This window comes from Lipophrys pholis, assembly GCF_963383615.2.
Source record: "Lipophrys pholis genome assembly, chromosome: 21".
Taxonomy (NCBI): Eukaryota; Metazoa; Chordata; class Actinopteri; order Blenniiformes; family Blenniidae; genus Lipophrys; species Lipophrys pholis.
The window spans coordinates 10,581,382-10,599,910 of record NC_137649.1 but is presented as its reverse complement, the minus strand read 5'-3'; the positions used below and the strand labels follow the sequence as shown (position 1 = coordinate 10,599,910).

Below are 18,529 nucleotides of genomic sequence, written 5' to 3'. Positions count from 1 at the left end.
CAACTACTTCGTATACATTTCATGTATAAGTGGTCATACATGGTTTTCTAAAAAGACTTTTGGATGTGTAAAGAAAGATTCATTTCCTTGACTTTTACTGGAACCAGAGTAAAGGGTTATAAATACCTTCACATGCCACACTTTTCAGTTTTTCATTTGAAAGAAAGAAAAATAAAACCATGTGTTACTTTCCTTCCACTTCACATTGTGTTAGTATATCACATTAAATCCCAATAAAATACATTTGTGGTAGCAATGTGACAAAATGTGTAAAAGTTCAAGGAGGTTAATACTAGTATCTTTTCACCCAACAAGGTCAAAACTATGTTCAGAGATTCACCCATTGATTTACAGTCAACACTACAACATCTTAGAGCCGTTTGGTTTCCAGGGTTTTCTGCTTTGATCAGAGAGCACAGGTCATCACTCGACAGACGGCTTTGGTTCCCAGCAGACACCAGCCACAAGTTAGTGAGTGAAACCGCCATAATAAGCCAGGCTTCTCAACTACGGTTCGGATGATAACTTGGAAGAAGGTAACAATATTGTCTTATCTTGTGTTCTTTCAAATTATGAAGTCAAATCATGGGATCACCAAAGCTACATAAATGAATAAAGGCCGTTGTCATTTCCCTGTGTCCATGACTACCCTTTGGTGGAGGTCAGAAATCTCTGATTGCTCTTCTTGGTTGGAATATGTTCCTGCAATGGCTGATTTGGTTATTTCTGGAGCACTATTGTTTAATTGTGTGCTACATCCTGCCCTCACCTCACCCTCTCCTTCAGTCACATCAAAGTTTCATCCATCTGAAAGCCTCTTTTAGTTTTATAGTTCCCACACGGCTCAGGTCCGAGCCTGTGAGCTGTGGAGTCAAAATGGGTATTTTCCATGATGTCTTGTTTGCTATTAAGATAACAGTAGTGTCAGGAACTTGTTTGAAAAAGATTAACGACAACAAAGAAAAGGAAGCACATAACTCCAGGTTAACTTGTCTCGTTCTGTAGAGTGGCATAAAGTGGAAAAAGTGCTTGTGTCTGTAATGAGGCAAGTAGGTTGATAAAATGGCACAACAGGGAATTTAGTTTTTGGTAAGTTTTTTGGGTTGGTGTTCGAGAATGTAAACATTTCCTGTTTATTCTGTATCCAAAGTTCACTTGTTAAATTTGAGGTGTGATTTCACTCTGGAGGTCCATGATTAGTGCGGGATTGTTTTCTGCAGTTTGTGGCAAATCTTCATCCGGCAGTCATGCCAAACATGTTTTAATAGAGACGGAATCAAAAGGAGAAATCTTAGTCACTTCCTTCACAAACAATGTCAACTCATAATGTTTGCCATGACTGCTGAACACAACAAAAACATTGATGAATAATATGATGAAGTTCCTCAGTCGTTGCACCAAAACAGACGTGTGCTTCACCTGAGCTGACAGTCCTCACTGAAGTAATGAAAGTAAGACCCTGGCATTGTAGTTGTAGAACAGTGTGTGTGTGTGTGTGTGTGTGTGTGTGTGTGTGTGTGTGTGTGTGTGTGTGTACACAAACTTTATTATTGCTATTTGATCATATTCATATCATTATAAAGGTACTCTCTATGTTTCCTTATGAATTATAAGGACGGGTAGAGGAGACCGACAACCATTTGTGGTGATTGATTCCGGGTATCTGTCTCCATCCTCACATTAAATCCTCTGGGTACAAATTCAAAGCTGCATTAAGCAATACCCTCAATCAAAAGTGTGTCCACGCTGTCTGCAGCCACATTCAAAGTGGAGTTTTGGTTCATCGTCCCAAACGAAACTCACCTCGTGCACTTGCTCTCACAAAAGGAAGTGTACAGTCAGCTCACTCAAGCCGGCTGTACACTTCCTGTTGAGCGGGTAAATGACAGAAAGTCGAAGAACGTCGAGCTCATAGCAGCCCAGAGGTATTTTTCTCAGGAGTCTGTGGACCAAACCAGGGCTGACATGAATTTACGTTCGACATGTGACCAAAAAGATGACTGCAAGTCCAGATTCCTCTGTTTCTGCTGAATGTGTAAGTAGTCAGTTGTTTGCCTAAGAGTTAGCTGATCTAGTGTCACATTGCTTAATGCAGCTTTACTTTCATTTATGGGTTTTAAACTATGAACGCTAAAGCCACGCGCTCCAGTCAAGAGAATGTGACCCCAGAAGATTAAAACCGATGCACTCATTTTATATTGTAGAAATATTTTCATTTTGTCTCAGTTAATTCATTCAATGACTGTATTTTGCACAAGTGTAAATATTTTCTCTGAGCTTAGTTAATTAATATTAATGTATACAATGTGTAAGTTAAGAATAGTACATAGCAAGTGTTACAGTGATTTCAACCTTTTGACTCAATTGGTAATTAATGATGAACTTGTTGTACATTCATGAGAAATGCTATAATACAACGTATGTTCTTTTAATGAGTCAGATCACTTCATTTCGAGTCAATCTGTTCATTTCATGATGATTATGACTAAACTAGAGTCTTTGTTTGATTTTAATGAAAGCTGATGGACAGGTATTACTTGCAGCCCTGTTTGTTTAAACAAACCACTTGTTTAATGATCACAGCTTTATTTCTAAATATGAAGGCCTTCATGCTCTTATACACCTTCAGAGGACATCAAACCTGAAATTAGATTATTCAGACAACCCAACAAGTTGTTCAGTCTTGTGGTTACTTTATGTTTCTGCCTCCTCGGATGTGACTCTTAACAGTCTCATTCCCAAATTGTTCAGAAAAACAAAGGATGTAGGAGCAGGAGAATGTGCAAACCACCTTGATGTGAACCTGGGCCACCTTACGATGTGGCGCCAGCATGTCACACACTATTACAAATGAGCAGTTTCAGAAGGTGGTTTTCTTTGACACAAAGAGCTTTAAAGCTAATCCAAATACTCCTCTGTGTCAGAATGTCCTTTCTTTTAACTATTTATATGAAACATGTATGCTGATGCAGTTTAGTCTGTCCTGGGGCCTGTTTAGACCGTTTATTTTCTGTTCCCTGCCTTTTAACAGGCCTCAGTGGCTCATTATAAGCTTTCTTAGCTTGTTAGGGTAAACCCGCGTTCCCGTAGCCTTTGAGCTTGACGTTCACCCCTAGCCTCCACTCTTTAACTAGCCTTCCTATAAAATCTGTTAGCAGCACACACATGCAGGCACAACAACCCCGCTGGTCGCTGGTCTTTTAGAGCCACAAAGATTTTGGCATCATTATCATTAACGCTGGTCAGCTCAAAGATAACGTGCTGAATTAGCTGTAGGAGGCTGTTTGACTCCACCATTGAAGGAGCTGCGTGTTTGTCATCTGGAAAATTCACAGTATCGTTGAAATTTGTTGCCGTGCCACTGACGTTCAGCTCATTTTACATCTTTTATTAACCTGCCATAAGAAGTTATCCTCATCCAACATGTGTTTCCCCGAACATGTGCCCATGTATCATTAACACCCCTAATAACATCAATGTGACATTGGTGCGCTCACATTGGGTGTGTGCATGTTTGTGTGTGTGCGTTAACAGGAGTTGGGGGTGTTTATTACATTGATCCAATGCAGACACACTGCTGGCCATACCTGCTCTCCATTATACTAACAAGGCCCGACTTTTAAGTTTGTCCAGGGACTGCAATAGCTTTTTGATTACATGTATACATGTGTTGTTCATGTGTATAAAGCCAGTACATACGTGTGTGCATGATTACCGTTCTTGTGCAGCCTTTGAAGAGTCTAGACGAGGTCGAGCGTCGGTTTCCTCAGACTGTGCTCTGTCTGTTTCCCAGGAGATGGCGACCTCTGACCCCTGTGCAAATGCCCCCCCAACTCCACCCGAGGAGCCGGAGCCTTCACCCTCCCCTCGCAAGAAGCGCGGGCGTCGGAAACTAGAGCAGGCTGAGAGGAATAAGGGTATATAGACTTTTTGCACAGTCATATTTTGAAAAATAAGACTCTTTGCATATAACTTTATCTTTGATTTAAAGGTAGTCGGTAGCTGGCTCTATTCTGTTTCAATCCTTTACATCTGGAAGGTGTATTGACAGTAATGATGGTCAGAGCTCTATATTTTTAACAGCCAAATCACTTCCAGATTGCAGCGTTAAGGGACATCTTGACTTTAAATACAGATGCCTGGGCAAAGTGATGAAAACCCTGACTTTAAGTTCTCATTAAAGCTCCTGTTAAATCTTTACAAATGAGCCATTTCCTGCAATGTTTGTTTTCCTGCAGATGAGCCAGACGAGAGAAACTGCGACTCTCCCAGAGAGGTGAGGACCTGACAGTTTATTTTCTGGTTTCCACCTCTAAAATAATCCGGCTAAGCCCTCTTGGACACAACTGTATAACACGTTTCGGTGTGTGTGCAGGGCGAGACTGGCAGGCTGCGGAGGAGGCCGGTCCCCAGAGTAACTTTCCAGGCTGGAGATCCGTACTACATCAGCAGGAGACAGAGAGAAGAATGGCTGAGCCGCTGGAAGATGGAGGTGGGAGACAAACTGGTCTCTGAATTTACAGCTACACTAAGAAATACTTATTCCAGAGCACCAGTGAGGAAAAAAACATTCTTCTTAAACTCAGAGGAATCCTAATTGGAAAGAGTTTAATAAAAGGTCAAGCTGAGAAGATTTACATGGTCGAACTGGTTTTATATATGAATGCTTTTGTTTTTTAAAGCAATCAAATAACAATAGGCATAAGCTGCGGTTTGCTTTCCTCAAGACCTCGATACAACTTTCTCAGCAGAAAATGTATGGCTACGAGTTTTATTATGAATCATTGAATTTCCTGTGTTTAGGATAATAACTCTGAATGTGCTGTTATTGTTAAATGTTAATTTTAATCAAATAAAATGAGAGCGGCATTGCAGATTTAATTTTTTGTTCTGTGAAAAAATAATGCAACTTTTCCATATCAATATATTTGTATTTTATAGAACCTAGATTACACCCTCATTACAGTTGTTCCATTTGTTTTTATTTAAACTTTTTTTTTTTTTGAACGTCTTAATCAAACTGAATAATGAGTTAATCTTGAACAGATAAGGAAGAAGAGATCCTCAAAAAAACATTAAACAAAACATTTTTCAATCCTGAATCTGTTTATGTTGATATTTGTGACCCCGGTGTCCGCCGTCGTCCTCCCCTCTTCTGCTTCATGTTGTTTGTTTACATGGAAGGGGAGTGGACTTTGCCACATGTTAGTTTGGTGACAGTGAACTGTATTCTTTTGGATTTTGGGGTCTTTGGGGTCACGGTGATCATAACCAAAACCCGTTATAAAGTGAAGTGAAGTCATCGAAAGTGAAAACTGCTCTGTGCAGCCGGGAAGGCCTTTCACGCACTGCTTGTCAAAGAGATTTCATCCCTGGTTGATTCTGACAGGCGTTGCACTACAGAGCACCCAAGGTGTTTATCAGCTTTGCTTCTCAGCTTCTATATAAAAGGGCCTTTTTGTCCAGCGTACCCTCAGAGCCCCGTCACACAGGTTCAAGTATCCGTGATGGATCAATGGAACATGAAATGTAGAGATTTTGATTTGTAAGTGATCGATGCTTCGCTCTTGTCTTTTGGTGTTTTTGCATTTTGTTTCCATGTGAAATTAGTATTTTATTGTGACTCAACTCTTCATTTTAGAATGTTTGTTTATTATGTTTCTGCTTGTTTCTCGACTAAATCATCGCTAACAGCGAGCCAATGATGTCATTACTTTGTGTAGGTGATTGGGAAGAATTGGAAACTTGCAGAGCTGCTCTCTCTTTCTCTGTCACTGTCATACTAACTTTAGTAATGTTATGATTTAAAGCTGCTCTCTGCAGCACCATCACCTTTACACTAAACTCCTGATTACTGGCGGTCCTTCATTTTGATTCAGTCCTCCTGAGAGGAATGTGAAAAAAGTCCCACAATAAGTGACATTAGCATTATTCTTGTATAAGACGGCAGTTGAAGTCGAGCCTTGAATAAATGTGAGATTTGCTTTTTAAGACTTGTCATAAGATCATAAATCTACTTTTTGTAAGAACTTGTAACATCCAGACCGCAGAGTGTAGAGCATCTTCCTACCACTGAGTGACGTAATGTCATCAGAAATCATTAAGAGAATCAGCCGTAAGACTGAGCCACATAGTGCAGACAGCTCATCTCTAAACGACACTAATATGACTTTACGCTCGTTATTAACCTTTCCTGATGAAGGGAGACAGTTAAAAGTGCCTCAAGAGCCTCTGGTCACCCTGGGATGGACTATTGGTCTGGAAAAGTTGAGGCCTGACTTTCAACCAGTCTTAGTAATAGGAAGATGAGGTTTTCTATCTATAAACTAGACAAATACGTTCAGTAAAAATGTAGGGTAATTTTTACGGAGTGTAAAGTGTGTGGAAAAAAAGGCAGAAAATGCTGTCAGGAAGTAGTTCTTCATCAGTGTGTTTGCATTTCCCTTTTCTCCTTGAGATGTCAAATGATGCGCAGGTTTCAAAATCAGATTTTTTGAAAATGTAGTGAAAGGATTTTCTCGTGTGCATGCGCCATGAGGCTGTGGAGGACAGTGAATGTGATTTACCATCAGAGGGAACACTGTGGTACTGTGCTGTAACCACTTTCTCTGCAGTGAAGTGCACGTGTGAGGACAACCTACAACTGAAGTAGACAGGGGGTGTGTGTGTGTGTGTGTGTGTGTGTGTGTGTGTGTGTGTGTGTGTGTGTGTGTGTGGTCATGAATGAATGTGAGCAAAAGAGTGGAGGAAAAAAATAAAACAAGTGAGTGTGAGAGAGGGCTGATAGGCTGATAGAGAGGGCAGAAACATGTGTGGTTGCAGTTTCCTCTTTAAATTCACTTCGATTAGATCAGCAGAAATCCTTGAAAAAGTTGATATATTATAAAATAAAGAGAAGTAAAGATTCTGAAGTGTGTTGAAGAAGTAGCGTCAGCTCGCATGGAGGAGGGGTGGTTTAGCGCGCTCTTCTCGCTATGAGAACGTTCTCCGTTCCAGCCCAGATTGGCTTGAGGGCTTTTGCGCATGGTGTTTGCATGTTCTCCCTGTCAGACTCACCGGATTCCTCCCACAGTCCAGAAAGTACAATCCCTCAGTAAATGAGTACTTACAAGAAAGCTGATTAAAAGAAATGTGAATACAATCAAAAGAACATTGACCGAAAAAGTGTAAAGAAATAGTTGGAACTCCCCAAAAATGAATGGGGAACCAAAACCTTTCATAAGTCAAATGGACTTTAGCTTCAGCAGTCTTCACAGTGCACCAACACTGGACTCAAGCTGGGACCTGAAGCCTTGATGTGAGGCCAGAGCACTATCCACTACACCGCTGTACAGCAGCCCATTGTGTTTTCATGAGGATGTTTATTTTTTCACTATATGATGAACAGTGGGAGGCATTAGATTTCTGTGCCTTATAATTGAAATTGAGATAGCGCTGTTACCTCACCGCGTGTGCGTGTGTCTTTTTGTATGAAAAAGTTAAATTGGTGACAACAGCAGAGGTTAAACAGTTCCAGGTTTGTGCGTGCGTGTGCGTGTGCGTGTGCGTGGTTGGTCAGCTCAACTGCAGCCAGCTGTTAACGCCCCTCACACAATATCTCATCTCACTCCCTTGTGAAGGAAACCTGTAACTCTGCAGTCGTTTCCATTTAGGGATTTAAAACAAGCTAAAAAAAAAAAAAAAAGGCAATTCCTTGTTCACTGAGGAGTCCAGAGCTAAGAAAAAGATTGACCCTCTGTGTGTGTGTGTGTGTGTGTGTGTGTGTGTGTGTGTGTGTGTGTGTGTGTGTGTGTGTGTGTGTGTGTGTGTGTATCAGGGACCTTTTTTTTTTTTGTTTTTTGCGCTGATTAGATTTAACAAGCCACATGCGTCTCACTTTCAGCTGTAACCTTGTTTTGACCTTAAACTGTTCGGTTCAGTTTCAAGCCAGATGCACGATCTCCAGAACTTTCTCTGACAAGATCTGGTCGGTGATGACTAACACATGACATAATAGGAGCCAAATGAAGTGTCGAGATGAAATTTCAACTGCTTTTCGTGGAACTTCGAAGTCAGACAAATGTATGCAATTTATTTCCTTCTGAGCTGATTGTTGTTGGGTTTTTTTTGTTGTTTTTTTAAATCTAGTTTTTTTTATTTACATTAACATGTAAAGTTTTTTTTCTACCTTCTGCAAAGGTTTGAAGCTTTTTGGCTCGTTTTTGTTTTACCTCGTTGTTAAGTCTGATGCAACGCCGGTCAAAGGACAAACAAAGGTGGTAAACAGCCGGTGAAGAAAGTTTAAACATTTAGAAACCAAACAACCACAAATTTATCTCAGGAAGTGACAAGCGGCTGAACCGGAGCGAGGCAAGGAAGCATTACAGAGACACTAAAAAATACATTTTCAGTTTTTATCTTGGGTTTATTGGCCTGTTCAGTTATCTCCTGATCTGTGCTAATTAATCGAGTAAGAATTATTCTCATATTTCCTATCATCCTGTAAATAAGTGAAATTTTGCTTATAATAGAAGGTTAACCTGTGTATTCTAACTGCACAAGTGGCTTCAGGTGACAACATGGACTGACCAAAGGGTGTCGGCACTATTGAAAATGCCATTTAAAATCTGGAACACGCCCCTTCGACTTTGAAGCCTTTTTTTCCCCGGAAACACGTGATTATACGGAAATCATTGTTTCGCAGAGCCTTTAAGGCGGCTGAAAGCAAAACCTCTGTGAGGCTCACATATTTTTTGAATTAGTTAAATCAACTTCTCTCAGAAGGTCGCCGGCCTGTTGGAAGAGCCTCTCAAAGCCAATTATCTCTCAAGGCAAATTAATCTGTGTAGCATAATTCAGACACAAGGCAATTCAAAATGCTTTTCAAGAACATTTTATTTAAATTTGAAGATAAAAGCAATACAAACACTCAAGATTTCTTCTAAAGCTTTTTGGTCTCTTTAAACAACAGCAGGAAAAGACGGGGGTCAGCGGGATGCTCTTTCCCAGCATCGCCTTTATTCCTTTTAACCTTTGAGAGTAGATCACGATAAAAAAAGAACACTCATACAAACAATAAAAAAAATATGTTGAATTATATGAGTAAAGAAACTTTGTTACTGCTCTTTGTCACTGATTTACGTACGTATGGAAACGTACGTAAACCAGGAATGAACTTTTAGTCTTAGTCCTATTTCCAAATGGTGTGTCTCTCTTCTGCTGCTTTTCACAGCAATGTGTAACATTGTGTGCACGTGTGGGTGTGTGTGTGTGTGTGTGTGTGTGTGTGTGTGTGTGTGTGTGTGTGTGTGTGTGTGTGTGTGTGTGTGTGTGTGTGTGTGTGTGTGTGTGTGCGTGTGCGTGTGTTTGAGGTCCTGACCCTAACACATCTTAACGCCTTGACAACTCTTAAGGCTTACCTAACCTTTGACCTCAGTGTGTGTACACACCTCATGCACGCGCTCATGTAAACATTAATCTGAATTTCTGTGAGTGTGTGTGTGTGTGTGTGTGTGTGTGTGTGTGTGTGTGTGTGTGTGTGTGTGTGTGTGTGTGTGTGTGTGTCGTCATCACACCTCCAAGCCCCGAGGCGACCAGACATAACTCTCCACTCCGGGTGCATGTGTGTGTTTGTGTGTGTGTGTTTTCACCTAAACATCTGTTTGGTGAAGGAGGCAGTAAATCACACACTTCCCCGCCAGCCAATCAGCAGAGGGGATGAGGAAGGCTTGAGGGCGAGCGTCGCTGAGGAGCCACGCAGAGAGGAAAGAGTAGGAGGAAGAGGAGGAGGTGTGAGGGAGATAGACAGAAAATGACAGAGAGGAAGAGAGCCAGGGAAGAGGGGCTGCCACTACAAAGCTGCCATGTCCGTCCTGTGAGTGATTTCTTTTTTTTTTTTTTTTTTCTTTCATTTCCATGTGTTGCAGAGTTTGTGTGAAAGAAACACAAGTCTGAGCTGCTCTCCATTTTCAAACAGGAAGCCACACACTCTTGCTTTGATGGTGACGAGTTGAAAGTAAACTGATGTTGAACCTTGGCATTTTTTTCTTGTGGCAAGGAGCGAAACACGTGATAGAGGTTGAATGAAGCTGATGGAGGTCACTCATTTTTGTTTAGTTGTTTGTTTCTGAGCGTTTGCGATTTTGATTAGTGGTTTTTCAGCTTCACCCACACTTCCTGCTGGATCAGTATGCAAATTGTTCCCTACCATGGTAACTCTTCTATTCCCACTCCCCCTTTTTGGTTTGGTGAGCCTGAATTAGATGTGACTGCATTTATGGCAGTTCCATGTGAGTGTTTTCTGCGATCCAGCCTGGGAAGGTCTTTTAGACAAAGGTTTGGCGCATCGTGAACTTCTGACTAAACAACTTTTACTCACACAAAACGAACAATTAGGAGGAAATGTTTTCTTCTGCCTTCTTCCTTTTGAGCCCCTCTAATTGGTCTTTTCACCTCTTGTCAGGGTCTCCATCTTCTGAGAAGGAGCAGTAATTCAAATGAGAACATTATTTTCTTTCCTCTTTGAAGTTTTAGAAATCTTTTCTTGAACAAAACCGTTTATTTTAGTTTGTCAATTTTTGATATCTGCTGGTATTTCACCACATAAATCGGCATGTTTCCACAGCAGAGCTTCTGAATGTAACCACAGATGCTGTTTTCGATGCTGGTGTCTGACTTTTGCAGCTCGTGACTAAACAGTTGCTATATACACAACAGGAAAACAAACATTTGGGGAAAGTCTAAAACCAAGAGTTTCATTTTCTGCCATCATTGTTTTCTGCTGCTTTCCCCTGGATGAGGAGGTTTGATTGCGATTTCTCCTCCTCACACTTCCAGAAACACGTAACGTCTTTGACCAAAGCAGTCGAGATTGAGTTCTCCAAACGTGAATATTTCTCCATCCCATAAAAGTTTTTATTTCCCGAATCAGGGCTTCTTAAAATGACCACAACTGTTGAAAAACAACAACAACAACAAAAAAAAATTGTCCTGTTTCACAAAGCTTGCAGTTTGTGGCTGTTCGGTAAAGTGGACAGAACAGCGAGTGGTAAATGTTGAATCATTCAGGCAAACATTAACTCCAATCCACTTAAGTATAACTGAGTGCTTTTTGTCTGGTTACATCTTGGGCTTCGTGATGGAAACAACAATTACGAGGCTGACCTTGATGATCTGTTTTATTAGGGGGTTAAACACAACTTTACTGGCTGCTCTGAGAGGTGACCTCACGTTTCTGGGGGAATTCTCTCTTCTGTTTGCCTGTGGCTTTGTTTTCTTTTTTTCAAATTAAGTCTGACCACTTGATCTAGAGTTCAGGATTGGACACCAAACCATCAACGTGTTGGGTTGACATCTGGTGAGGAAGACTTTCTGCAAAGGTTTATAGCATTTTAACACCTGTCTGGTTTTATTTACTATATGGAAATACGTTCCTGAGCTTAACACCAAACCACTCGAGTAGAATATTAAAGAGGTTGTTTGGGGTTTGTTTTTGGAGAATGAAATCTTGAAATAACCTGAAAATTCAAGCCTTGTCCATTTTTACATCGCCAAGAGAAGACATATCAGAGGCAACTTTAAGACAAACTAAAACAGCTTTGTGTTCAATTGTCCAATTCAGTTAGAAAACAACAGCAAGTCTGCACATTATTTTGCTACGGTCAAGTCTAAACCACTTTTCTAATTGTGCTTAAGCAGGCATCAGGCCCATGTTGTTGATTTCATTATGAGAGACTGCAGGAGTCTTCATGGAAAACCCGGATTGTTCTTCTTCAATGTGTCCCACGGCTGCAATCGATGCTAACGAAAGGGCAGCAGGCATATTGACAATGTGAGAGGGTTTTAACTGCTCTCTTAATTGTTGTGTTTGTGTGCCGTGTTGAGCAATTCGGGTTCATCTCCAGGTCAGGGTCGGTCATGCTCATAAAGGGGGCGGGGCCTAACAGAAATGGCTCATTGCTTAGGTCAAGGGGTGAGGGGTCAGAGGTCAAGGGGCGCCACTGAGAGTGAAAACACTGACCAGGTCAGAGGGTCCATCAAAGTTCAAAGTTGTAACTCATGCATTTACAACCATTCTCTCTGTCTTTCTCTCGCTCTTATTTTATATGTAGAGTGTGATGTTGATAAATATTTCTAGTTATATTAATTGTATGTGATATTTGTCCTAATGTGTCGGACTAATTCAGATATAATGTGTCGGCACGTTTTACTTTGCTGCAGCTGAGATTTTGCTGGTCTCGAGAAACATTTTTCATCAACATTTTTCCTATTTTTAATTGATTTATTCCACGTAACTTTTCACGTCATTCAGATGCTTAAAGGCACAAGTTAATGAGTGAATGAAATAATCACAGAATCAGATTCATGTTCTGATATCAATAAGCCTGTATTCAACCATATGAGTCAAAATAAACATATTTCCATTAACAATATTTAAATTGAGCTGAATTAAAGTAAGTAAACAGTAAGTAAATTTATTTATAAAGCGCTTTTCACAGATAAAATCACAAAGTGCTGTACAACAAGGTGAAACTAAAACAATAGCAGCAACATCACACAGTGGATAATAAAACATATGTGACTTTAAAACACCAGGAGCCACATAATAAAAGTGCAATACAGTCAAGACAGTTTATTCGGGCAGAAACAGAAAAATGTAGTAAAGTAAATAGAGGTATTTGTGCAAAAACACATGCCTGTATCTCAACAAAGCCTCATTTGTCAGCTGCTCTAGTAAATTGGGTGTGTCCAGATAGCATCGAAACATTTCGCGGTATACTTCACTTTTAGGAGGAGGAGTTTGTCAAACACAAAGCAAAACATAGTTGCAGAACTCATGAGAGCTTTTCATGGCATCTTTTGTGTATGTTTCAAAATACCCTCCTCAGTTCTCAACTGATCTATGGCTCCATGATAATTCCATGTATTGAATGAGTTCGACTGCGATACAGTGTGCGTGTCGATGTGTGTTAAACCTTTGAACCAAAATATCCTTGATTGAGGCCCATGTGGAGGTCCTCCGGTTTAAACTGCTGCCGATTGACCTGATTACTGTATATTTGATAGCGTTTAGGCAATGTAAAGTCCAAATCATTAGATTATAGTGGCTCTAATGAAGGTGTTTAAAGGGGATTACAAAGTCATTAAACAGTATTATGTGAAAGCTTAAACCTGACATTGGTCTTGATGTTGAGTCTGACTGTGGTGCCTTTCACTGAGCTCAGAAACCAGCATTGTGTTGGCCTCAGGTGAAACTGTGAAGGCTGAAGATTGGATTTAATGCTCTCTTGATACAGAGCAGTGGCTTGAATATCTATTGTAGTGATATTACTGGTGATAGAAAAACATTATTATACGTCAGTAGACGTGAGAACTGCAAATCCTTCCTTCAGGACCTAAATTAATGTGCACTGCTTTTTGATGTAAAAGCCAACTCTTTTTCTTCTTCTTTTAAGCTTTTTGTAATACCAAAAATATATCTTTTTTTGGAGAGTATGCCATTACATACAGGCACAAACTGTTTAAGAAAGCGTTTTTGTTTTCACCGCAGAATCCCAGAGAAAAGGTGCATCAACCTTCGTCATTTGCACGAAGCTGACCCTTCAGTTTCTCATCAGACCAGAGCGATCGCTCAAACCCCCGCTCAGAGAGGCGCACATCCCCGTCATCAGTGACTCATCTTCATCCATGAAAGCAGCCAAACTTTCTGGAGGTGGTTTTAACCAGCTGATGTTGCCAGGCAACAAACGTGGTTTCCTCCAGCTGAGCGGGAATTTCTGCACTTTTTTTGTGAAATGAATGAAGTAAGAATGTAAAATAAACTTAAAATATCCAAACTGGATTTGAAATGTTGATATGAAAGTCGAACTCTTCAGAAATGGTAAAGTATGACATATTAGAACATATGGTAGGTTAGAATTACGTTAAAATGACAAGTTAGTAAGTTAAAGTGCTTATGATTGAATTTAGATTTTAGGAATATAATTTTCAATGGGAAGAAGGAAGTTACATTTTTAAAAATGTAGTTTACGTGTTTAAAGTTAAAATGTTCACTTTAAATTTTGGGTTAAAAAAAAAATCGAGATGTTAAAATAAAGTCGTTTAAACGTCATTATCAAAACTATAAATAAATTAGAAGTCCTTTAAGTCGTTTTACTTTTATGTGAACTGAATCCATAAACGAACAACTTGCCAAACTGCACACGCAAAGTAAACTCACAGTAAATCCTCATTCAAGCTTCCTGTTAAATCAAATCTTTTTCACTCTGAACAGAATCTGATGGAAAGAATGTAAAAGGTTTAAATTGTCTGTTGTGGAGCTGCAAAGATGAAAAGATGTTACTGGATGGTTGAGACACCGGTGACGACATATGGAGATTCCCTTACAGTGTGTGTGTGTGTGTGTGTGTGTGTGTGTGTGTGTGTGTGTGTGTGTGTGTGTGTGTGTGTGTGTGTGTGTGTGTGTGTGTGTGGTCTGTCTATGATCCATGTAACAGGCTGATTAGGATTTTATGAGGTCAGAGGTCAACAGCAGCGAGAAGATGTGACCTCCTGACCTCCAGCTCAGTCACGACCCGACACTCTCACTTTTACTCTCTCCTCCACTTAAATTATTGCCGTCACCCCCGCTTCCTCCCGCGGCCCTTCTTACAGCTCCCCTCGTCTTTCTTCCTATCCAGACGAGAGCAGCACACACTTTTTTATTTTTTTTTTATCCGCTTCTTCTTTCACTCATTCATTCCATGTCTGTGTGCAGTTCAGTGAAAACTTCTTTTAAATGTTTCTAGGTCAGGAAAAACGCTCTAGAGGAGTCATGGGATCTTACAACTGGGCCACACTCACACTCCCATGGTGCATTCACCACTGAGGTCATTCATATTTTTAATTTTGCCTCCTATTTTGAGGGCGAGAGCTCAACGTTCGGTCACCTCAGTCACGTCTTATAGGGTGGGTGGGTGGGTGGGTGGGTGGGTGGATGGATGGATGAATGGATGGATGGATGGATGGGCTTTCATACAGTAACATAAATCCAGTAGTGTCACAATAGAAATAATAAAAAAGTCACTTCAGCTGCTTGTCTGGGACGTTTTGAGATCAATCAAGAGTGTGATGGAGACGGTGGTCGGACTTACAGTATGTATTGAATGATAACCATGATAATCATTAATAAGTCCTCTTCACCATGTCTTTTAAAAAAGACACATTTTTGTCTTTGATGACAAGTTTTTTTCAAAAGAAATTTCAGTGTTTGAGAAAAATCAAACAAACAAACGATGAAATAAGAAGTAAACAAAGATAAGATGGTCAAACCTCGATGGTGGCTGCAGCTTCATATTCAATAGATTTAATCGTTGTCTATTTGACATCATCACCCTTTTTAGTGGCTTTACTCTGCTTATACCAGATTCAGAGAAAAATGTGAATGACGGAGTTTAATATTGTCATATTCATGGATTGTATTTCACAACAATTGTGGCATAATCAACTCTCAAATGTGACCTCTCTCGCCCCCTCACAGCGCTGTACTTTCTCTCTGTCGGTATTGTTTTCTCCAGTCTTATAATGTAATCCCATTTACCCGCTCCGACTCGCTCTCTCTGTCTCTCTCTGCTTCCCGAGTTGAACCCGTTGAACTGTTTCCCCGCCGCACCCTTTTTTTTTCTCCCCACTCACTTCCTGTTTAGAGGAACAATTAAAGGATTGTTCCTGCAGCCCCAGAGCACCGCGGCCTTGATGTGGAGCGGCTGCAGCATCAGCTGGAAAAGACTCACTTAAAGCAGCGATTATGAGCCCTCTCTGTAGGACGACAGGCCAAACAAATCGCTTATGACAGATGAGGAAACAAACAGGAGGCGACAAAGTCGTCAGCAGGCGCCGTCCAATCAGCGGCAGTCACGTGCATTAAGCAGAAATTCATTTACAAGCCGCCTGGAGTCTTAATGATAAAAGTAATTTTTGGATTAACTGTGCGAGTGAATGTGGGAACATGATGGGATTACAGTCCAACTTCCCTTGAATGCCGAGTGTCCAGTGACAAAACAAACTCTTTAAATATTCTTCTAATAACCGCTTTTAACCCCCTCATCATAGTGTCTTTCCTCTTATTGGATTAAAATGACTCACCAGGAGTGAAGTAGTCTGTTTCTATTTTTTGTCATTTTTTAATCTGAACTCCCTTTTAACTTTTACTCCTAATTTGTAACCGTGTATATCTATTTTAGTCAGATAGATACTGAAAATAGAATACGTACGTGCACGTGACATTCATGTCTCCATATTGCCATTGATGTTGTTTTCAATATTGTTTTTTTACAGTTTAGGGGTTCCATTTATTAGTACTTTTTGGGGGATATTTATTTTTTTGCTTAAAATTTTGCCAGAAAATAAACATTTGCATCCCAGGAGGAGTACGATCGCAATGGTTTATTTCCTGCCATTTATTCATTTCACAACAAATAGAGAGAGGAGTAAAAATAATTCACAAGACATGACGGTAAGAATAAAAAATTTAATTCTCAAATGCAACAGTGTGTTTTCACTTTGTAAGAGATTTGACTGAATAATCCATATGAGCTCTGATGGTGGAGGCTGTGCTGCTGGCGTAGGTGTTTCCACTGAAGAACAATAGATATCCAGAAGTGGCCGAAATGGCATCATGCATTGGTTATTCATAGTGCACTGCATTTTATTTGCTCAAATAAGGTTGAAAATACCTAACATACTAGTACTTGTTGAAATGTTTGTGTTTTTATTTTTTCTTGGTGTAAACTTGCATTTTAATTATGATTTGTCTTGTTCATCAGTCCTGTTGGTTGATAGATAATAGAGAAACGCATTTATGTAGAGGAGGTTTCCTACACCGTCCAAACCACACGCAGGCACGTCTGATATTGAAGTCAACCATTTCGATTCCCTGGAATGATAATAACAATAACAATATCAATAATAATAATAATAATAGAGATAAAGTGTCTTATTGTTGTTCCCTGTTTGTCTTTCCCAGGCTGAGCGACGGGCCTACAGAGAGGCTGAGATGAACATGATGGACGACCTAACAGAGGCTGACTTTCAAAAAGAGGAGGAGCCGGCCAGTCCAGCCCCTCCCCCCTCACAACAACACACGGACCCGGCCTCTCCCACGGTTGCCGTGACGCCGGAGCCAGTTGCCAGGGTTGCTCAGGCCACGCCCAGTGAGATCGAGTACCAGGTGAGACGCAAGCTCTGATGGTGTGTCGTTTAGTGCAAAAAATAATCATCACCGGTGGGTTGTTCCTTGTTAGAAATGACATAAGTCACATTTAGAGACTCGTTAAGCTGCCAACCACCTTGCTCCCCTCCTCATGCTCCCAGATTGAGTTTCTCCCCCTCCACGCTGCAGCCAGTCCCACCCGGGATGTTTTGCCTGATAGTGAAATGTACCCATACGTTTCACACTTAATGGAAGAGAACTGACTTTTCCTTCATAGTGGAAATCATATATTTTTATGTCTGCTCAAGTTTAAATGGCCCCGACAGATGCAGGCATAAAGTGTTTGCTGTTCAAACACTGCCTGCACATAAAACTTATGCTCAGTTGGGTTATATTTATTTATCTGGTCGGTTTCATTTGGTCGAGCAGTGAATGCGTCTTTTCATTGAATTCTTGACAAAAATATGTTGTTTTTTTTGTTGTTTTTTCTTTTGCATGTTGCAGTTTACCATTAGTGATCAGTAACAGTTTTGTACTGCTATTGATTAGCACGATTATCCATTATAGAGCAGAGGAGTAAATTCTCAGAGTTTTTAGTGACTACAGAGGCAATATAAACCTGCATGCTAGTACTAGACTTGAATTTAATTCATAAACATTTGAATACTTTGCTTGCCAGAAACAGCAACAACCGTAACTTGAAGAAATCACTTGAAGACTTCAATGAATCAGTACATATTGTATAATTTTGGATAATACATCTGTTTTCCTCCTTTGGTCCCCAAGCAAGGACAGACAAAGGCTATATTAACATCTTATATACTGTACACCTCTCGGATTGTCTCTGTTTGTGCTTTGTTCTTATTTTTGTTTATGGTTTTGTTCTTGTTCTATCTCAGATCTGTAACTTCCACATTCTCACAGGGGCCTGAGCAGGTCATCTTCTGGAAATTTCTGATAAAGCTATTTCTGTTATCATTGCTTGGCAGGAAAAACAAGCAAACCTGCAGTTTCGGGGGGGGGGGGTTGGAATGTATTCTTACAGTACATTAGTCTACAACTATTTCTCTGATTGTATTTGCATTTAGTCAGATCAAATGAAAGAAAAATCAAGAACGTGTCCTGTGCCGCTCTGGTTTGCACCTTGTTTTTCTGATTCAGGATGGTCGAGGCTTTGGCATCGGGATGTTGGTGTTCGGGAAGCTGCGAGGTTTCTCCTGGTGGCCCGGCAGGATCGTCTCCTGGTGGATGAGCGGCCGGAGTCGAGCTGCGGACGGCACTCGTTGGGTCATGTGGTTCGGTGATGGCAAGTTCTCTGTGGTGAGCACTTTAGATTCTGGGTTACTACGTTGGTTTGAGTTG

The 18,529-nt window shown here is 40.5% G+C and overlaps 1 protein-coding gene across 5 annotated transcripts in view; it reads left to right on the top strand.

Moving 5' to 3' along the window:
- The window catches only part of LOC308126823 (DNA (cytosine-5)-methyltransferase 3A-like), a 48,925-nt gene that overhangs the window by 19,462 nt on the left and 10,934 nt on the right, over positions 1–18,529 (top strand). For 2 of the 5 annotated variants that reach the window (XM_080491471.1, XM_080491470.1), the window contains exons 4-8: positions 3,794–3,917; positions 4,239–4,276; positions 4,376–4,492; positions 16,982–17,185; positions 18,329–18,487. In XM_080491471.1, coding sequence (XP_080347597.1) covers positions 3,794–3,917; positions 4,239–4,276; positions 4,376–4,492; positions 16,982–17,185; positions 18,329–18,487 — 642 coding nt within the window. Of the gene's footprint in view, positions 1–1,901; positions 2,036–3,793; positions 3,918–4,238; positions 4,277–4,375; positions 4,493–16,981; positions 17,186–18,328; positions 18,488–18,529 lie in introns of those variants that run through there. The other 3 variants (XM_080491474.1, XM_080491473.1, XM_080491472.1) reach the window with 2 other exon arrangements.